The sequence below is a fragment of the Siniperca chuatsi genome, linkage group LG5 (genome assembly GCF_020085105.1).
Source record: "Siniperca chuatsi isolate FFG_IHB_CAS linkage group LG5, ASM2008510v1, whole genome shotgun sequence".
Taxonomy (NCBI): Eukaryota; Metazoa; Chordata; class Actinopteri; order Centrarchiformes; family Sinipercidae; genus Siniperca; species Siniperca chuatsi.
The window spans coordinates 12,200,610-12,218,849 of record NC_058046.1 but is presented as its reverse complement, the minus strand read 5'-3'; the positions used below and the strand labels follow the sequence as shown (position 1 = coordinate 12,218,849).

General features: G+C 43.3%; 1 protein-coding gene across 1 annotated transcript in view; it reads right to left on the bottom strand.

Annotated features, from left to right (window-relative positions):
* The window catches only part of hmcn2 (hemicentin 2), a 50,226-nt gene that overhangs the window by 31,159 nt on the left and 827 nt on the right, over window positions 1-18,240 (bottom strand). Inside the window, exons 2-22 of the mRNA XM_044196230.1 lie at window positions 16,852-16,922; window positions 16,078-16,236; window positions 15,420-15,542; window positions 11,691-11,862; window positions 11,448-11,554; window positions 11,244-11,364; window positions 10,887-11,150; window positions 10,632-10,776; window positions 10,080-10,201; window positions 9,554-9,826; window positions 8,974-9,115; window positions 8,538-8,665; window positions 7,666-7,779; window positions 7,416-7,574; window positions 7,137-7,331; window positions 5,998-6,093; window positions 5,721-5,848; window positions 5,477-5,621; window positions 4,184-4,296; window positions 2,766-2,925; window positions 2,432-2,591 (exon numbers count right to left, since the gene is read on the bottom strand). Coding sequence (XP_044052165.1) covers window positions 2,432-2,591; window positions 2,766-2,925; window positions 4,184-4,296; window positions 5,477-5,621; window positions 5,721-5,848; window positions 5,998-6,093; window positions 7,137-7,331; window positions 7,416-7,574; window positions 7,666-7,779; window positions 8,538-8,665; window positions 8,974-9,115; window positions 9,554-9,826; window positions 10,080-10,201; window positions 10,632-10,776; window positions 10,887-11,150; window positions 11,244-11,364; window positions 11,448-11,554; window positions 11,691-11,862; window positions 15,420-15,542; window positions 16,078-16,236; window positions 16,852-16,922 — 3,097 coding nt within the window. The remainder of the gene's footprint in view (window positions 1-2,431; window positions 2,592-2,765; window positions 2,926-4,183; window positions 4,297-5,476; window positions 5,622-5,720; window positions 5,849-5,997; window positions 6,094-7,136; window positions 7,332-7,415; window positions 7,575-7,665; window positions 7,780-8,537; window positions 8,666-8,973; window positions 9,116-9,553; window positions 9,827-10,079; window positions 10,202-10,631; window positions 10,777-10,886; window positions 11,151-11,243; window positions 11,365-11,447; window positions 11,555-11,690; window positions 11,863-15,419; window positions 15,543-16,077; window positions 16,237-16,851; window positions 16,923-18,240) is intronic.

Sequence of the window (18,240 nt, the reverse complement as noted above, 5' to 3'; positions counted from 1 at the left end):
GAAAACACAACACTTTTTGAGTCACTGAAGATCTACAGCTGCTGTGTTTTGGGAGAAGAGGCAATATTTTCCTATTTACATACATTTATACATCTACATGAGCACATAAATAGTAAAATATTTATACTACTGTATATATATCACTAATGTATATTTTGATGTCAACCTTGATAGTAAGAGATCAAGAGATGTCTGTGATAGCATATTTCAAGATGCAGTTTTGCTTCTGTTACTATTATTAGTAGAAGATGAGTTGATGAAAACAGTTCCTGTAAACAGATTCTGACAGAATTCCCAGTACAGCTACTGCCAGAGGCTCACTGATGAAGTGGTTCATTAGTGTGTAAAACAATTAGATAATATGTACAGATTTTGAGCAATGTGTCAAAAGAATGGGGCATAATACCACATTGTCCATTGTATAGTATTTTCTTCACTTTAAATACAAAACAAAGCATGAGAGAAAGTGAAAGCAATACAGAGTTGAAATACATTACAAGCTGTTGATGGCGTCTTTCTATTTGTGTTGTTTGGTTGCAATAAAGAAAAATGGATCTGTGATGGATGAAAGTTATGAACAAGAAAGCACCAAGTGGAGTCTGGACCTTAGCCAGGGCCTAGTAATCTCCCTAGTGAGTTGTTACTTTCACAATTACTATTGTAATTGTGTAACAGGGTAGCCAAAGTTTGACTTGATGACGTTGCCATGGGAAAGGTCATAGGCTCACAAAAATCAATGCATTTATTCCTGTTGGGAACAGTAATGTGCGCAGCAGCTTTTGTCTGTTTATCACTAAGGGGTCAGGAAATACAAATCATTTAAAAATCAAACAGTTGGCCTGATGGTGGCGCAAAATGGAAGATCACACAGCTCTCCATTATCAATATGTTTCATCCTCGTGAGAGCAACCATGTGGAAAGCAAAGTTTATGCCAAACCAGCCATTCCTTTTATAGATGTTTATCACTGACAAACAAGTGGACAGATGGAGGCGATCACATACACTATCCTCCACTCTAAAAATATTATTTGCAGCAAAAACAAAAGCACCAGTTAAATGTAGCTTAAAAGTATTTAAATGTAGGTCAGCGACTTTAAAGGGGTGTGTGGTAACCTGAATTGCACCAGAAGCTATCCAGCTGTATAAATGCATAATATGCAGAAATGTAAACACACCTCTGTGATTTATCTTAGATAAGTGTGTCTGCTAAGCAACTGAATTATAACAATAACATGTTCATGTAAGTGAAAATGCACTTGAAGAGCTCTCTATTTCAACTGCACATATGGTGTGATATCGCTACACCGCCTCCTCTAACAGCCTTAGGAGAGGCAGCAACATCTAACATTGGAACCAAATGACTGCCTCTGCAATGGTCAATCTGTGCTCAGACTGCAGCGCTGCAGCTCGGCAATGCCACAGTGAAGAGTGATACAAGCTCAAGCACACAAGACATGTACCACCCCTCTCGCAGATCCATCACTCCCCACATTGGTGTCAAGTCATCTGTGTACACAGTCTGACACAAAGACTAACTGGGACAAATTGGCCTCATCAGGATTAGGTCCAGAGTCAGAGATCCACTGACTCAATGTTCAATAGCTCTGTGTCTTTCCCCCCCGGCTTTTTGCTAGTACTAGCCTATTATTACGTGGCTATGGCAGAAGTCTTCCTGCCCACTGATTTAGGTTATTTCAACAATCAGCACCCCCTGGCCATTTCCTCTGACCCATAGAGTGTAGCTTCTTTTTCACAGAATGCTTGTTTCCGCATGTCCTGCAGCCTGGTCTTATGTGGGGGTTGTTCACAGAGATGTGTTATTCTCATCAGACAGGACTAGTAAAGAGTCAGCATGTTGTTTTACTGCTGAAGCACCCCAGGGAATCCGAACATCAGTCAGACAGGGCTTGTATCTCTTCCTCTGTCAGTTTGTTTTCCTCCCCCCAGCCCCACACAAGTCATACTGTATCTGAGTCACCGCAGCTTTCAACCCACTCCATCATTCTTCTATCTACCCAAAACCATTTGGTCTGGTGTCTGGCCCAAAGAGTCTGTCTGTCATCTATCCAGTCTGCGTCTCGAGTCAGCCAGCCTGTCTGCACCCAGAGTGACCACACATTAAAGCCAGGGATCAGCGAACCATGTGGGACCAGATGTTCAGTCTCAGTTTAGCCAACGAGTGAAGCCCCCACACAGCTCTCCGGCAGACTGTTGCTGCCTCTGCCTAGCTGCTCTTCAAAAGGCATCGCTAAATGAACTCCAAACATTAGCAGCAGCTTCGAATGGCAGCCAGCTTCAGTCAGAGTCCCTTGTAAAAGTTGAGTCAGATGTTAGCTAGGTGAGGTATGGTGAGAACTTTTGTCTTTTGTTACATGATGTTTAACTAATTTTACTGCATCATTGCCAGAGTGAGGTAAGACTTCCTCTTACCCAGCTGTGACGGGGGGGATGGGATGTCCATTTCTGCTCCATGTGACTAGTGGAGAGGGACTCCCCTGGGCCTCACATGGGAGAACAACCTCTGTCCCCACCTCTGCAGCCATCTTCACTGTGTTGTCATGGCCACTCACACCCATTATCTTAGGCATGGCTGGAGAAGGGGGAGAGAAGATGTAAGAATACCATGTAGGCTCTATGTTCAACCTGCTTTGTATCTCTAAACAGGAAGTCATACTGTCAAACATCATACAGTATGTAGACAGAGGTCAGCCTTTGTTAAATCAAACACTGCTATGTGACTGTGGTCGAACATTTATTTGCTTACTGTTGACACTGAGCTGGATCTCTTGGCTGGCGTAGCCCACAGGACTGGTGGCAGTGCAGATGTAGATGCCTGCATCGTCAGTGGTGGGCTGGGGGATGTGGAGATATCCATCAGGGTCAGACTGAAGAGAGGAGCGGTCCCTGGGCAGAGGCTGCCTCCCCTGGAGGAACAGCAGGCATAAAACCAAATAGAATATAGAATACTAGAGACTGTAGATAAAAGCTGTCCGCACAACAGCGCAGGGACACTAAGCTTAGTTTAAGGTTTACAGCCCAACCTTTGATGTCTAATGTAATTACAGAGCACCCCTTTAACTCACTCTCTATCTCCAGTACACGCACTCAAAAATGCAGCCTGCTGCACACGCTCTTGCTTTGAATATAAAATTGCTTTTACAGATTCACTTTTATCTGACAAGAAAAGAAATTTACTTGACTCTAGAGTACTACTCTGAAAATGTTTGGGACAAAGCAAGGAAGAAAAATCTGGCTCAGTTTAACAATATGTAGGAAAGAACAGCATGTTAACCGCACTCAGTAATGTTGACTATGTAATGGTGTGGGGTGTTTGCATCTGTTTATTTCTTCATGGAAAAGGTCAAATCACTGCTTTAATGATTGCGGTGGCTAAATCCATTCCATAGTCTTCAATAATTGACCATTTGGTACAACAACTGCTTGCAGAACAGTCATTAGATGGTGCCTTATATGATCATATTATAGTCAGTGTCATGGGCAACAAGGTAGAGGTGTAGTCATGTTTTGTATTCTGGGTGGGTAAAGCATAACCTTTGAGGCTTTCTTGTTATTATATGATTCTTTTTTACTCAAGTGTTATACTGGAAGGTGCTGCGAGAAAGGTTTTAAATAGATCCCTAAGGTACAATAAAATCCTTAGTGATTTCTCACTGTCAAGCAGCAATATAGTAAAGTTGCCATGGTTACATCCTTCCTGGTTAGGTTAATCAAATCTTGATTGCAATGCAAACTGTTATTGTTGGTGGTGTTTTAGAGTGTGCTGACAAATCAATGAAAAATAAGGCCAGAAGGAGAAACCGTGTAATTTAAACTTATTTAAATTTGATGAAGATGACTACTATTATCATCACCATCATTATGCTATTGCTGATTACATTAATAGCATACTGATGACTGGTTTGGCTCAAATTTGCACCCTACCATTGCAGAACTGGATATTGATCTTTTGTTTGAATGTAACCTGCTTGATATAGCTATTACTTCAACAATTATTTACAAAGTCTTAATGATGATTCATTTTAAGATGAATGAATGCTGTGATCCTCACTAGATAATGTTGTGGGAATAAGAACTAGCCAATTAGTCATGCATGGGCTTATGGGATGCATCCAAAGCAATCATTAAGAAAAGTAGATTTCGACTGCGAGTGTGACATCCTACCTTGGACCAGACAACATTTGGCTTGGGAACTCCACTGGCCTTGCATGATAGTGTGATGGCTACACCCTCGTTGGCTATGTAGTGGTATGGACCAGCGTTGATCTCAGGGGGCACTGTGGAAGAAGTAGGTCATAAAACACAGCTGTCTAACTGGCCGTGAAGAAGCGGGCCCACAGCATTATCACTGGCCTTAGCCAGCCAGCAGTATCAGCGCCTGAGGTATTTCTTCATTACAAACCGATGATGAACCATAATCTGGCCTGTCTGTCATTACGAACAAAATGACCCTTTCATCAAAGCATGCAGTAAATGAACCCTCTCACTATGATGACAGCAGGTGGTCAAGTCATTTGTATAGCCTATTGTTGTTTTCCAAGCTGAGTGGCCACATTGTTGACCTGACCTTGTCCAAACCATAGTTTATGGTCAAAACCTGTCCATGTCTCTAGCATTGAGAAACTGTATTCAGGAATGGGAACTTATAGAAATAGTTTGACATTTTAGGGAAATGGTTTATTTGCTTTCTTGCTGAGAGTTAGATTGGAAGATACCACTCTCATGTCTGTATGCTAAGAGACGGTTAGCTTAGCTTAGCATAGAGACTGGACACAGAGGGGAAACAGCTAGCCTGGTTCGGTCTAAAGATAAAACAAGACTAAAAATCTACAGCTATGCTATCAGCTCTGCGCAGCTGTACTTGGGCAAATCAGTGCTTTTTCGCTAAATGCTAACATCAGCACACTAAAATGCTCCCAATGACAATGCTAAGCAAGTATAAGGTTTACAATGTTCACCATCTTAGTTTAGCGTGTTAGCATGCTAACATTTGCTAATTAGCACTAAATACAAAGTGCAGCTGAGGCTGATGGGAATGTTATTAGTTTTTGGGGTATTTGGTCATAAACCAAATTGACTGCATGGCTTACATGGGTAAAAATAATCCACTTACCAGCACCTCTAAAGCTCACTAATTTACATATATCTCAAATATCTCAAACTTAAATGCAAAAACGGCAATTTCTGGTTTTACATGGTTTATGTAGGCCTCATCTAGGCCTTATCTATTTCTTGACTGGGCCAGTGACTTCCTGGAGTTTCCCAAGATACCTTTGGACAGAGCCAGGCTAGCTGTTTCCCCCAGCTTCCAGTCTTTATGCCAAGCTAAACTAATTATCTGCTGGCTCTAGCTTTATAGTTAGTGAAAGTGAGGTATTGATCTTCTCAACTAACTCTCAGCAAGAAAGCGAATAAGCTTTCAAAATGTCTGCCTATTCCTTTAACATGCGCTCTTACCGTGGACCTCCAGGCTGACTGTGATGTTCATGGAGCCTGCTACATTCACTGCAGTGCAGACGTATGTCCCAGCATCCTCTGGGACAGCTCTTTCAATGTACAAGCTACCATCACTCCTCAGGAACATCCTCCCATTCAACTGAACCTATGCAGAGAAAAAAACGACTGCTGTCACACAAGAACATAGAGATTATTTGTTTGACGTACTGTATGTATTTAAAAGTTAAATACTAGTCAGTCTTACAGCTTTTCCATTTTTGGACCAGTGTCTTTCTGGAAGAGGTATTCCATCCAACAGCATGCAAGGAATACTCAGGGACTGGCCGATGCCAGTGGTGATGACTGGGGCACCTTGGGCCAAGAGAGGGGGCTCTGCAGCAAAAGGAAGTGTAAACACATAAATACTAAACAAGAGCAGGAAAATGTTAAAGTATTTTAAGGCCACAGTCAGCTTTGAAGTTACTGCTGTTGTCTCTAAAATAGTGCAGAGAGATACAGTAAGAGAGCTTAGACAAGCCTACCCAGTCCAGTGACACTAACTCTGGCCTCAGTTTTGATGGTTCCAAATTGGTTCTTGGCCTCGCAGATGTACAGCCCATCATCATCCAGCCAGACACCTGTAGTCAAACACACAGTAACCAGCACTGAGGAAACTTAAATCAACATCTTTAGAGCACAGCACAATCTATGCATCTGAGATAAGCAACATCTCAACACTTACTGAGAAGAATACAATTTATCTAGAAAAATAAGTCCATGCTAACAGCAGTTAAGTCCTCAACTCAATAAGAAGTGGTATTATTGGTTTGACTGCGCTGTAATTAAGAGTTAAAAATAGAAAATAACGGGATTAATAGGTTTGGCTCAGCTGCCAGCCTGCTGACACACATGTCCCACTCAGTAAATACTCTGGAGATCACATGCTGGAAGATCAACATATGATTCATTTCTTGTGTTTAGATAGTCAGGCCGATGTTTAAATAGGTGAAGACATTACGCTGTGGGGTTTGTATGTGACACAATATGGATAGAGACATTTTCTAAAACAATGGCAGGTAAAAACTAAAGCAGCATCTGCAACAGATTGAGCTAATTAGGTCAGACGGCAGCCACAAATGGAAACAGTGACAGAAGCAGCCCATGCAAATATGTCCGTTTCTCTCCAATATAATATTACGCAAACTATAAACATTTAGTCTCAGGAGCACACAGGATCACCTTCTGTGGCCAAGATCAGTCATACTGCAGGCTGAGAGGCCTCCAGAGTTCACAATTTAAATTCCCCTTGCCCTGATGAGAATGCAATCTCACAACGAAGAAAAAATCAATGTACAAATGGACACCCACTCTTGCAGTGATGTGTCACTTTTTTAGGTAAGCCTTTCACAGACCAGAAGTAGTGCTTTTAGCAGGATGGATACTTAATGTTTTGAGAGCCACCTATACAGTATCCTGAAATTTTACAGATGGCAATGACATCCTGTTGCCCCCCTCTCTTAAGAAAATGTTAGCTGAATTTAAAATGAAAGGCTGCACCTCTTCTATTTATATCACTCTGAAAATTTCAGTCATGCCTGCCAGTGCAAGGCAACCATGAAGCTGTATTAGCCTGCACCAGACCAAAGCTCTTTGCTGTGATAGTGTTTCATGGATAACTCACTCTGGATTAGAAGATGTCCGTTCTCCAGCTGCATTGTTCTACTGTGGCTGTCTGTCCTTGTAAGAATCTGCCTGCCGTCCCCTCGGCGCCAGGTCAGTGTTGGCTGTGGGAAACCTTGGGCAATGCAGAGGAGGGTGATATTCTCCCCTACGTTAGCTGTCACGTCAACCGGTACCTCAGAGAACAATGGGCCCGCTGTAAAGGGGAGAGTGAAATTTCCTTTGTGTAAATTTTGAGAGAGAAATAAGCTTTGTGTGGAACACTGGAGTGTGGTCTCACCTCCAACCTCCAGGCTGACAGTGCCAGCAGAGGTTCCAGCAGAGCTGCTGGCCACACAGCTGTACTGACCAGCGTCGACTTCCTGCACCCCTCGAATGTGCAGGGTGCCACGGTATACATCCTGCTCAACGAAAGGTGCAGAGCCCACCTCAAGCTCACCTGGAAACACACATAAAACAAGCCCATTGGTCTCTTACTGGACATTTCCTCTGTCACTTTTATGTACACACTGTTTTTGACCTTAACTTACCTTTGAACCAGTGGACAAGAGGAGGGGGAACGCCTGTGGGTTGACACTCCAGAGTCGCATCACCACCAACAGATACAAGTACGACCTGCTGTACCACTGTTATTCTAGGCAGCTCTGGACGAAAGAAATAAAAAGCTTAACAAGCGATTCAACTGTGCAATCTTAAATAATTTTTATTCCATAGAAATTTACTAGATTTGCATCTAGTGCTAATATATATGGAAATAATAGTAAAATAATGTTGGCTTAAACCAATAAAAGCTGCAGAATAGACCTGAGGTAAATATAAAAACTAAGCTTACATGTCACACACATTCTGTGCCAACAGAGCAGCGATAGATGCTTGTGGAACAGGCAGACAGCTGAGCTGAAAGGATGAGATGATCTATCTTACAAGGCTCTTGCTGCCTTGACAGATCAGTGTTGTTAAAAATGACATTCAGAGACAAAAGTGCGTATAGTACCAGCACGCCCCAGGAAGAGGCTGCCACAGTCCATTAGCGTTGAGGTTTCTGTCAACCACTAACTGACATGCCATGACTCAAATTTCAGACCTACAACTGTCAGCGCTCACTAAACAAGGAGCGAAATATCCTATTGTGTGAGACAAGGCAGCATGTGGCCACACTCACTGGTGCTCTACTCAGAGCTGGTGAACAACTCATACTGGATATCATGCACAGATTGATTCAAAATGAATGCTCTTGAAGAATAGTCAACAACAAAATGACACAAAAAAGTGTGTATCTGAAGTCTGAAAATGAATGCCAACAGAAATTATTCTTCAAAGCATAAATTTACAAAAATGAATTGAGACTCCAAATGCTAAAAAGCATCCTCAAACTAATATCTGTAGCGATATCTTGACTTACCTGCAAAAGTAAGTGATACAGACTGAGAGGCAGTCCCAGCCTCATTGGTTGCCAAGCATGTGTAGTTCCCAGCATCCTCTGGGAGGGCCCCTCTAATGGTCAGAACTCCATGTTGGTTTAGACTCAACCTGTATCATGCAATCGACAGGATTGTTGACACTTTTTGTGATTACATGTGCAGATGTAAAACAGCAATTCATCTCTACCCCTTTCTGCTATTTTTGGGTATCATGAGAGAAATTTTTCTTTGAATATGGTTTTTACACAGACATATAAAGTACTTGTGGTTTGGAAACAACATTTTACATCAGTAGATGTAAATTTTCGCAATAATGCAAACAAAATGTGGCAATTGCGCATGTAGTTAAAAGTGGAATGTAATGACTCTCGAAGTCCTCTGTGCCAGAGGTGTTGAGTGGACTGAAAGTTCCCTTACCTCGGACGATTAGTGAGGAACATGTTTCCATGGCTCCAGAAGAGCTGGGGAGGGGGGGAGCCGGACGCTGAACAGACGAGGTGGATCTCGTCCCCTTGGGAGAAAGCCTGGCTCTGGGGGTGAACTACCACAGAAGGAGCCTCTACAATTGGAGTCAAACAGAGGCAAAGTGCTGATTATGACTCAGGGTCTTGTCACTGCTGCATGATGTCATTTATAACTTCCCTATCACAAGTTTAACAACAGTAAACTCCTCATGATGTGGGCTACAATGCAATTACCAGCACTCCATGTCTGACATCATGACTGGGGGATTGTAGTGAGGAAAAGTGTCACATTTATTCAGCTATTTTTGAAATTCATTACAAACATCTGATTGCATGCCCACAATTGAAGCCACACTTTTCAACATGCATTCTGGATGATGAGAAACATTTTCTGACAAGGAAGTGGCTCAATCTGGCTGCAGGGAGGTTAAGGCAATAATGGAAAACAGATGACGGGGGCCTGAGAGGAGCAATGAGGCCCCGGTGTGTTAAGTGTTTAAGCAGATGACCTGCGGGGTATTGTCCTACCATACCTGGGACGAGAAGCCACACAGTGATCCTGCTGTCTCCGTGGGCGTTGGTGGCCACACAGTGGTACTCCCCAGCATCCTGAGTCTGCACCCCGTTGATCTGCAGGGACGAGTCGGACAGTAGCTTCACCCTCCCTGCGCGGGCCCGTATGGTACGGCCCTCTCTGTACCAAGTCAAGTTGTGGCGCATGGAGCCTTCCACCTGGCAGGACAGCCCAGCTACGCCTCCCACAGTGGAAGTCACATTCACTGCCGGCTTCAGGACCGGAGGAGGCTCTGTTTTAGTGGAAACACAACCAAAACATCAAACTGGTGTTATCTGTGGTGAACAAACAGAGCAGAAATAGTTTACTTTTTAATACAAATATTTGTGCTGGCATGCTTTGTATCATGTTGATGTTTTAGCCATGAATCTAAGATAAAAAATGGCTGGAACTTATTTCAAAGCCTTGCTGTGACTGTGATATATGCAGGTAAAACGACTGAGGAGGTGTGTGTGCTTGCATTGTTGTATGTGTGTGTGGCATACCTCTAACAGTCAACTGTGTTAAGGCACGTCTCTGTCCTGCGCTGCTCTGCGCTATGCACTCATACAGGCCTTCATCCTCAGCTGATGCATGGGCAATCTCCCATGATGCTATGGTAGAATTCCTGATACAAAGACACACTTGGTTCGTTGGCTGGAGTATGACAATAGCAACAAGTTCCTATTTTACGTCACATTCAATTAGTATCTCTGGCACCCACACACTGGGAATAGTTTCACCACAAGTCAGCTTCACTTCATGAATGTAATTCAAAGCAGAGCGTCAACACCAAGAAAGAATAGCTGCTTTGTTAATTTTTCAAGATGACACAATCGAATATGTAATGTTCACAAAACTGACTGTGTATATTGGTTTCCTGACAGATGAGCCAATAAAAGAAGAGTTAAGCAGCACTAATGCTTTACAGACATGCTCACTGGTAAGAGCAGTGAGTGACCTAATTAGTGTTTTTTGCAGCAAGTAATGGGGGCATAAAGCTGAAGGAAGGCAAGCCAAATGTTACGGAGTGCTCAGAAAATAGAGGAAAGACTCACTGAAAGAACTTCTCCTCGCCCAGTGTAATCCCACTTCTGGTAAATCTTAGCCTGTAGGGAATGTCACTCTCCACTGAGCAGCCAATCACAGCAGGCTGCATGTAGAAGCCCTTCACCACATCAGGCATGCTCACAATGGGGGGATCTACTCAAGAGAGGAAACAAAGGTTAAAGATCACCAGAGAGATTGATGAGGTGTGAGAGACAGTGCAGAGTGGCTTTGGTGATATGTGTCTACAGGGAGGGTTGTCTTGCCTGGAACAATACTGGTGTAGGAGACACTGGACAGCCTCTGGAAGCGGTAGCCCTCCTCGTCTTTGCCCGTCACCTTGATGAAGAAGCTCTGGGAGGGGGTGCGGAACTCTGGGAGACTCCACAGTCCTTGTTGACCGAGGTCAGAGGGCAGAGGCACCGGGATCGTGCGCAAAGAGCGGCCTGAGGCTGACATGAGCTCCACATGACTCAGCTGACCTGGAGGCTTCAGGCCTGTGCATTTCAGCAAAACATGGGCTGGAAGTCCTGAGAGACAAAGAAAGATCATCATGAGGTCATCTTCTACACGTGTTCTCAGTCAAATAAGACTCAAGAAGCTACCAGAAACATGTCCGGCACCTTTTATTGGCCTCTCTCTGGTGTGGTTGAACTCTGAAACAGGTACACTGGAAAAGCCGGCCCGGAAGTCTAGATTGCTGACTCCTGTTACCCTCAGAGTATGGCGCCCACTGCAGCTCACCTTTAGAAAGAAAGCAATAGTATTCAATTAGACCATTGTTATAAAATAGTCAGAGAAACATGGATTATTCACCAGAGCAGTACCTTCAGTTTCCAAGCCCCAGGTCTGGGAAACTTCAGGTTGACGACACGAGCGGAGTTGGGAATGTTCAACAGCTCTTTAAGGCCCTGTTCTACACCAACTACACGACCTAAGAAAAGAACACAAGAACAGTACGTGTTCAATGTAAAATATGTCTTCTCTTGTTTGGGCGCACAGCAAACACTGTTATTTATGAATTATTAATTATTAATTATGAAAGAAAACAGTATTAATGTATTGTCTACCGAAGGGATCGATGAGCTGGATTTGTGGTGCTGGTCCACTGAGTGACACGGTGACCTCTCGAAGGCTGGGGTCAAAAGGCACTTCCCACTTGTTCTCCTGGGCACTGTCATGATTGGAGGACAGCAGGTGGACCTTCATGGCCTGAACTGTCTCCTCTACCCACTTTAAAACCTGGCAGGAGGAGAAAAATGCCATCACAAAACCGAAACAGAGCTACATGTCACGCTAGAGGAGACAAATTTGTCGGTGGATGAGGCTGGGAACCGTCAAACGCAAACTGTCAGGGATCCCCTCTCAGCTTAGAAAGGCAGGACGAGGACAGGAAGGACACCATTTTGGCCTTTCCCCAAAAGCCCCCACCAACCCCTTCCCTGCCCGAGCAGCTCTTTGTCTTCGTACTATTCTTTCATCACAAAAATATTCCTCAGAGGGATTTTGCCTAAACAAAGGGAAAGTGAAACAGCTCAACTGTCAAACTGATAACATACAGTTTTCTGCACGCTCAAGCATGTATTTCCAGAAGAGTGTCTCTCACAGTGGAAGTCTGTCAGGCAGCAGTCCCCCTCCTGCAACACAGCTTTCATCAATCATAAGGCTAGTTCCTCAGAATAGAAAGCAGTGGTGGATATGTGGGCAGTGTGCCTTTGATTTAGAAATACACTTAAACTGTATATTCCATAGTATCAACCTGACTAATATGCAGGATCATTTATGGCTATTTTCTGTTGAATCGGTTAAGCTTAAGAAGCCAGATGAGGTCAGACAGAGACACATTAGGGTTACAGGAGGCTCACTTCTTAAATGAGTCATTCCACCACTCAGAGCAAAGATTACCCAAAGTCTGACATAATGGTTGACAGTTTGATTATATTTAATGGTAAAAACAATCATTACTTAGACTATAATGTCCCTCAGTGGCTCTCCACAGAAATATCTGACAATATAGAATTTCAGTTTTGACAGTTGCTTGACCTTCTAGGTATAATCATTATCATGGTACTGAGTAAGAATACAGTTTTCCTTTTGTTTTCTCTAAAATGAAAACAGAAGCAGAATACCCCATTGATATTTCGCAGTCTCATTTCAATGGACACAACAGACTGAAAGTCTTCTATCTTCCAAATGCTTAACAAGCAACTGCTGTCTAGTATTTGTTTTGACCTCATATGGAGAGGCATTATGGTTGAGCTGCGTCTGTAATGAAACAAACTGAAACCATTTCTTCAGCGGGCCCTTGGAGACAGAGCCAACGGCAACACATTTGAAGACATTTATGAAAACGAGCAAAAACCAGCACAAACAAGGAAAGCCTTTGATAAATTAATTATCAGGCCTCCGCTTTTGTCTATCAGGTCCACTGGGTGCTGACAGCATCTGGTTCCTCTCGCCATTTTACAACTGGAAACAGCTGTAATGTCTGCCACATGTGCAGCCATAACCAGCAGAGCAGGAAACTGCTAAGAAGTGACCTACATCTGCCCCAGGATAGTGTCTATTTCTTATGCAAGAGAGCAGAGAGGAGTGGGCATTTACTCTGCCCTCAGACCTCAGATAAAAGGACGTGGTGCGCAGAGATGAGACGACTTGCTGTCTGGGCCATGGTAGGTCTGGAGGAGCACACTGAGTTCTGCAGCCACTCCCTGTCTCAACCACTGGGAATGCAGAGGATCTTAAGTCCTATGAAACCTCATCCGGCGTGTCTCAGTTGAACGGGCTTACAGGGCTGTTACAGGAAGGACCCCCCTCTGCTATTCATAGAACCATGACAGATGGGCCAGAGAAAAAGGGTTAGCTAAGGCTTGGATGATGCTGTATTCCACTCATTCGTCCAGGTACATTACCTGCAAAATAAAATACGTGGCCGTGCTGTGGTTAAGCACAACAGCTTGACTCCAGACCTCCCAGTGGGCAGGGGTCAGCTTAGTCCTTACCCAGGTTTAAACACCACAACTGTCGACATTTGCAGTAAGATGTCCCGCTACAAATCAAGGTTATTAGAGCGAATCAGTCCCAGATGGACCCCCTGCTCCTTCTCAGTGGGAGTTTCAACACACCTGCCGAGGCTTTGCCTGTCACAAGTGGCCTGTATTTGACAGAGGCAGCTACAACACAGATGGTGCCTTTGTTTAGCGCATGCATGAAGACGACTGAGGATAAATGTTACCTGGGTTTGATTTTATGTCTGACAACCAGTACCAGCCCCTTAACTCACTATTGCATCCACGTAATGAGGAAACCATAAGGGCAATGTTATAAATGACTCTTCAAGGCATTTGAGTTGAGTGTATGTGCAGCTTGCTAGTTAAAAACACACAATAAATGGCCTTATTCTATGCTGCAAAACTGCGTCTTCATTACATGCTTCTTTAAAACCCAGTTTCTGATGCAAGCGGACATCACAGCAGACATTGTCTGGAAGCTAAAACATCACAGCCCTCATTCTCGATCAGCGCTTGAGGCTACTGATGACTAAGGATGGCATTATTACCATGACAAGTACAGATCATGGTCCAAGTTTGACAGCACATTAGCGAGGCTTTATTGTCCACGCTCTTGTTAGCAGATCCTCTCGTCGATCATAACCAGTCAAATTTAAAGAGTGTAAAGAGCGTGATACATAGAGCTGACAATGAGCTCTTGTGTGAGGACTTGGAGCCAATTCCATTGGGCAGCTGTGTTGGAAGGAGGGAAGCCATGACAGATCATATCCTGGGATTAGAGAGTAAAATAAGCAGTCTGTTTTCTCTCCACTCTCCCCCCAGAGACCACAAAAAGATTTTGTATATTTGATTTGGCCGCACTTTATTAAACTGCTATTAAGAGGGAATATTTTGGTTAGATTTGCAGTACTTCTGAGGTTTTTAAGGATTATAGGATTTGCATTAATTTGGTAAAAGCATGCCACCCAAGAGCTATAACCACACATGTCTAAATACGACTGACATACAGTTATTCAATGTGGATCCAAGAAAATCTGCTCATAAGTATGCATGTATGTTTACATGTAACAGTACACTAAGAACATGTCAAAACACTTACGGATTTGCACAAAGCCATCTGGGGTTGAGGTGTGAGGGCTAGAGTGAATTAGGTCTCTTATTCCCATAATACTGCAACAAAAAAATGACATTCAAACACTCCTTAAACAGCTGGCAGGATTACGGAGTGATAATGAACCGAGCTGCCCCACACACAGGCATTGTATGTTTAGTTGTTACATGCAAGCATGACTTGACAGGAAACATACCCACACACACACACAAACACATCGGAGTTCAGACGTTCAGCAGGCCACCAGTGTGCAGAGCTGTTGGCTCCAGCTCAGCGCTGCCCAGCCATCTCCTGTGTTGACATGCAGGATACCAGTGTCTCTTCCAGAGGAAACTCTGGCTTCTTTTACGTCTGCTTGGGAAGTGAGCCCTGCTGTCTTTGGCTTCTTAAACAGGGCTTCTGTTACATGCCGCTTCCGATTTAAAAGAGTCACTCACCCGTATCATATGACCAGGAAGTTTAATATCAGCTTTGAAATCATTTGACTACACTAAATGAAATCGCTATTATTACATCAGTGGGTCAAATAGGGTTTTTTTCTCCTGCTCCTGCTGTTCTCCATTCTAAGGCAAACCCTTTTTATATTCATATACATAAATGAATTCTACTTTAAGACATAATTTATTATGTATACATAAAAAGTCATTGCAGTGCCATGTACACTATCATGTTCTCACCTCATTGACTTGCTGCTTGTCCAGGTGAAAGATCTGTCCGGAAGAGGTGGCAGCGATCTCCTCATATGCTCTGTAGCCAGGCTGAGAGCGGTCCCCACAGTCCCCGGTCAACACAAATACCACCTGGAAATGAAGGGGGCAGGAAAGTTAAGAGGATTGCTACTGCTGAGTGTTTGCTTTCTACGGACTCGCTTTCACTTGGTTCAAAAGGGACGCTAATGCTCATTGTCATGCTTCACATAGAGGCTGAGACTGAGTAACTTTGAAGAGACTTTTCCCTGCTCAGCTGAACATCGGGGAACTTCATTGGAATGTAGATCTTTCACAGCATGCCACTGTATTCCTTTTGTTATAGCATGTGATAAATGCAAATATAATCAAAACTCTGTGGTCCAGGACTTGTATTTCAAGCTTCAGATTTAGCAATTTTTCCTGCTGACATCACCTAAACAGCATTTAGCTTGCATACATATTCTTTGTACCATTTTTACATACTGTAGCTGTGATCATGGAGGAACCTCCATCATATGTGCAATGAATGACATTGATATTTGGCATTTAGTAAAATACCATGGACAGCATGGACTGATGCTGTGTGTATGTCTCTAGCCCTGACCTTTGAGATCCTCACAAACCTGTACAGCTTCTAGGACTGTACCTGTGATTGACGGAGCTGCACCAGCTGCAGAACGTCTCTTTTCAGGCGGTAGTCTTTGGCTCTTGCGTCCGTGAAGACGTAGATGAAGGATCCAGGTAGGGAAACCTCCAGGGCTTTCTTTATGGCTCCTATACTCATCTCAGGGCAGTCACCCCCACCCTGGGTGACAGAATCACACATGATCAAATACTCCTGGAAGAAATAAACTCTAAATATCTTATTTTAAACTTGAACAACATTCCCATGTCCCATCTAGGAGGGACACCAGTTATGGCAAATGTTACATAGAAATATTTAAAACATAAAACTCATTAAAGCAACACTGAGCAACTTTTGAAAGAATAAATAAGACAATATGCCTTTTAGAAATGAAAAATTGAATTCATATGCAAAAAAAGCACCCTGCTCAATTCAATACACACAGGGGTTTCACCACTACAGCCTTACTTGGTCTGGTGTGACCAGTGGCTTATGGTGGCTAATATTAGCAAACTTAAGATACATATTGCTGTGTAACTGATATTCCTGAGTCAGTTTATTGACTTTATGAGTCTCCTCTGATTGTGCTACTGTTACACTATACACTATACCATTATCACATTCTTGTCCCTTGTGGCCACTGTAACTGCTGTTTGGTAAAAGTTACATAGACTGGCCCTAAGCAATGGCAGTCCACATGGCTATAGCTTGGATTAGTGTGGAACGATACAGTGGTCCAAGTATAATAATTTTGGATAATAATAGAATAATAATTTCATGTGTTCCGGTTCCCACCTGGACAAACAGCTCTTGCAGATCCTGCTGGAACTTCTTTGGGTTGGTGGTGATGGACACAGGGCCGATATCTGCAAAGTTGGAGATGTATATCATCAAAGGTCCCAAACAGAGACTTTTAAAGTGAACAAAATCAAATCAAGGTAGCTTAATAAGAGTTGGTCTGGTTGCGATACAATAGCATATGCCTAAAAATATCCATCCCAACTGAATAAGGGCTTCGGCCTAACTTTTTCTTCAAACTCAAGGAAACAACTATATCAGAACAAAGGATTTAGTTGTTCCCTCTTAGCAGTTCATCCTCTGTGAACAGAGAAAAGGCATCTACAGCATCACAATCCCAAATAAGCCACATCCTAATTTATCAGGAACAGAGTGATGCCCTGTAGCTTTTGTGCAAGACATGAATATCAATCACATGCAACACACAGCACAAGAGAGGCTAGACAGATTTACAATGTTCAGGTTTTGTTTTACACAAATCGCTACAATGTGATCTCAAGCAGCAGCAGAACCCAGCATGATGGATTGGAGCCTGTCAGGGCCTGACACTTACTTGGACTCCTTTTGGGGCCATCGATGGAACAGTAAACATTAACCAATACACAGAGAATGCATTGTTTTTTGCTATAGAACACTGCTGTCCATAAACACAAGCCTTTCATTACAATTATTACAGAGAAGACCCTCATCAGGTAGAGTGGATCCTCATTTCTGTGTGTGCCTGCTTCTTATTCTGTCAAATACCATTTGGAAGTATCATGGAGCTTGCAGACATGTGTCAAGCTGATGAGATTTCTAACTCTTTCTCAATCTATTTTCCAACAGTAGAGACTTTCAAGTCCTTGTCTCTTCCTCATGAGTGACTGTAAAACACTGACAGCACTGTCACACCGCTTTGTCAGCCACCACGGCTTCTTTGCAATCTTGGAAGTTTACAAGGTCCCCAGGGGCAGGGCACATTAAACACAGACAAAATGTAGTGTTAGTGCAGCCCACCCCCCGCCCACGGCTGGCTAAACTGGGGGCTAAGAGGGTTTGGATGTGTGTGTGTGTGGGGGGGGGGTGATTGGGATAATTACACACAAGCACACAGCATATGCTTCTCATCAGAGCTCAAACACCCTCCCCCATTAGAGCACTCTTATTTTCAAGCTGCAGCTTTCTCATATAGGAGGACAGATGGCTGGGGGGTGTAGAGCCTTACCTGTCCCACAGACTCCTCATTTTAAAAGCTCACTTATTCCTGCTTGATGTCTTGTATCAGTTTATGTTATGTGCTACAAGTTCTGAGATGTGTTGCAGTTTGCTGTTTCTGTGATCCTTTCAAGTAAAACTATGTAAACGACAGGTACAGAAAAATATCACATCAGGGGCAATGTAACCTCC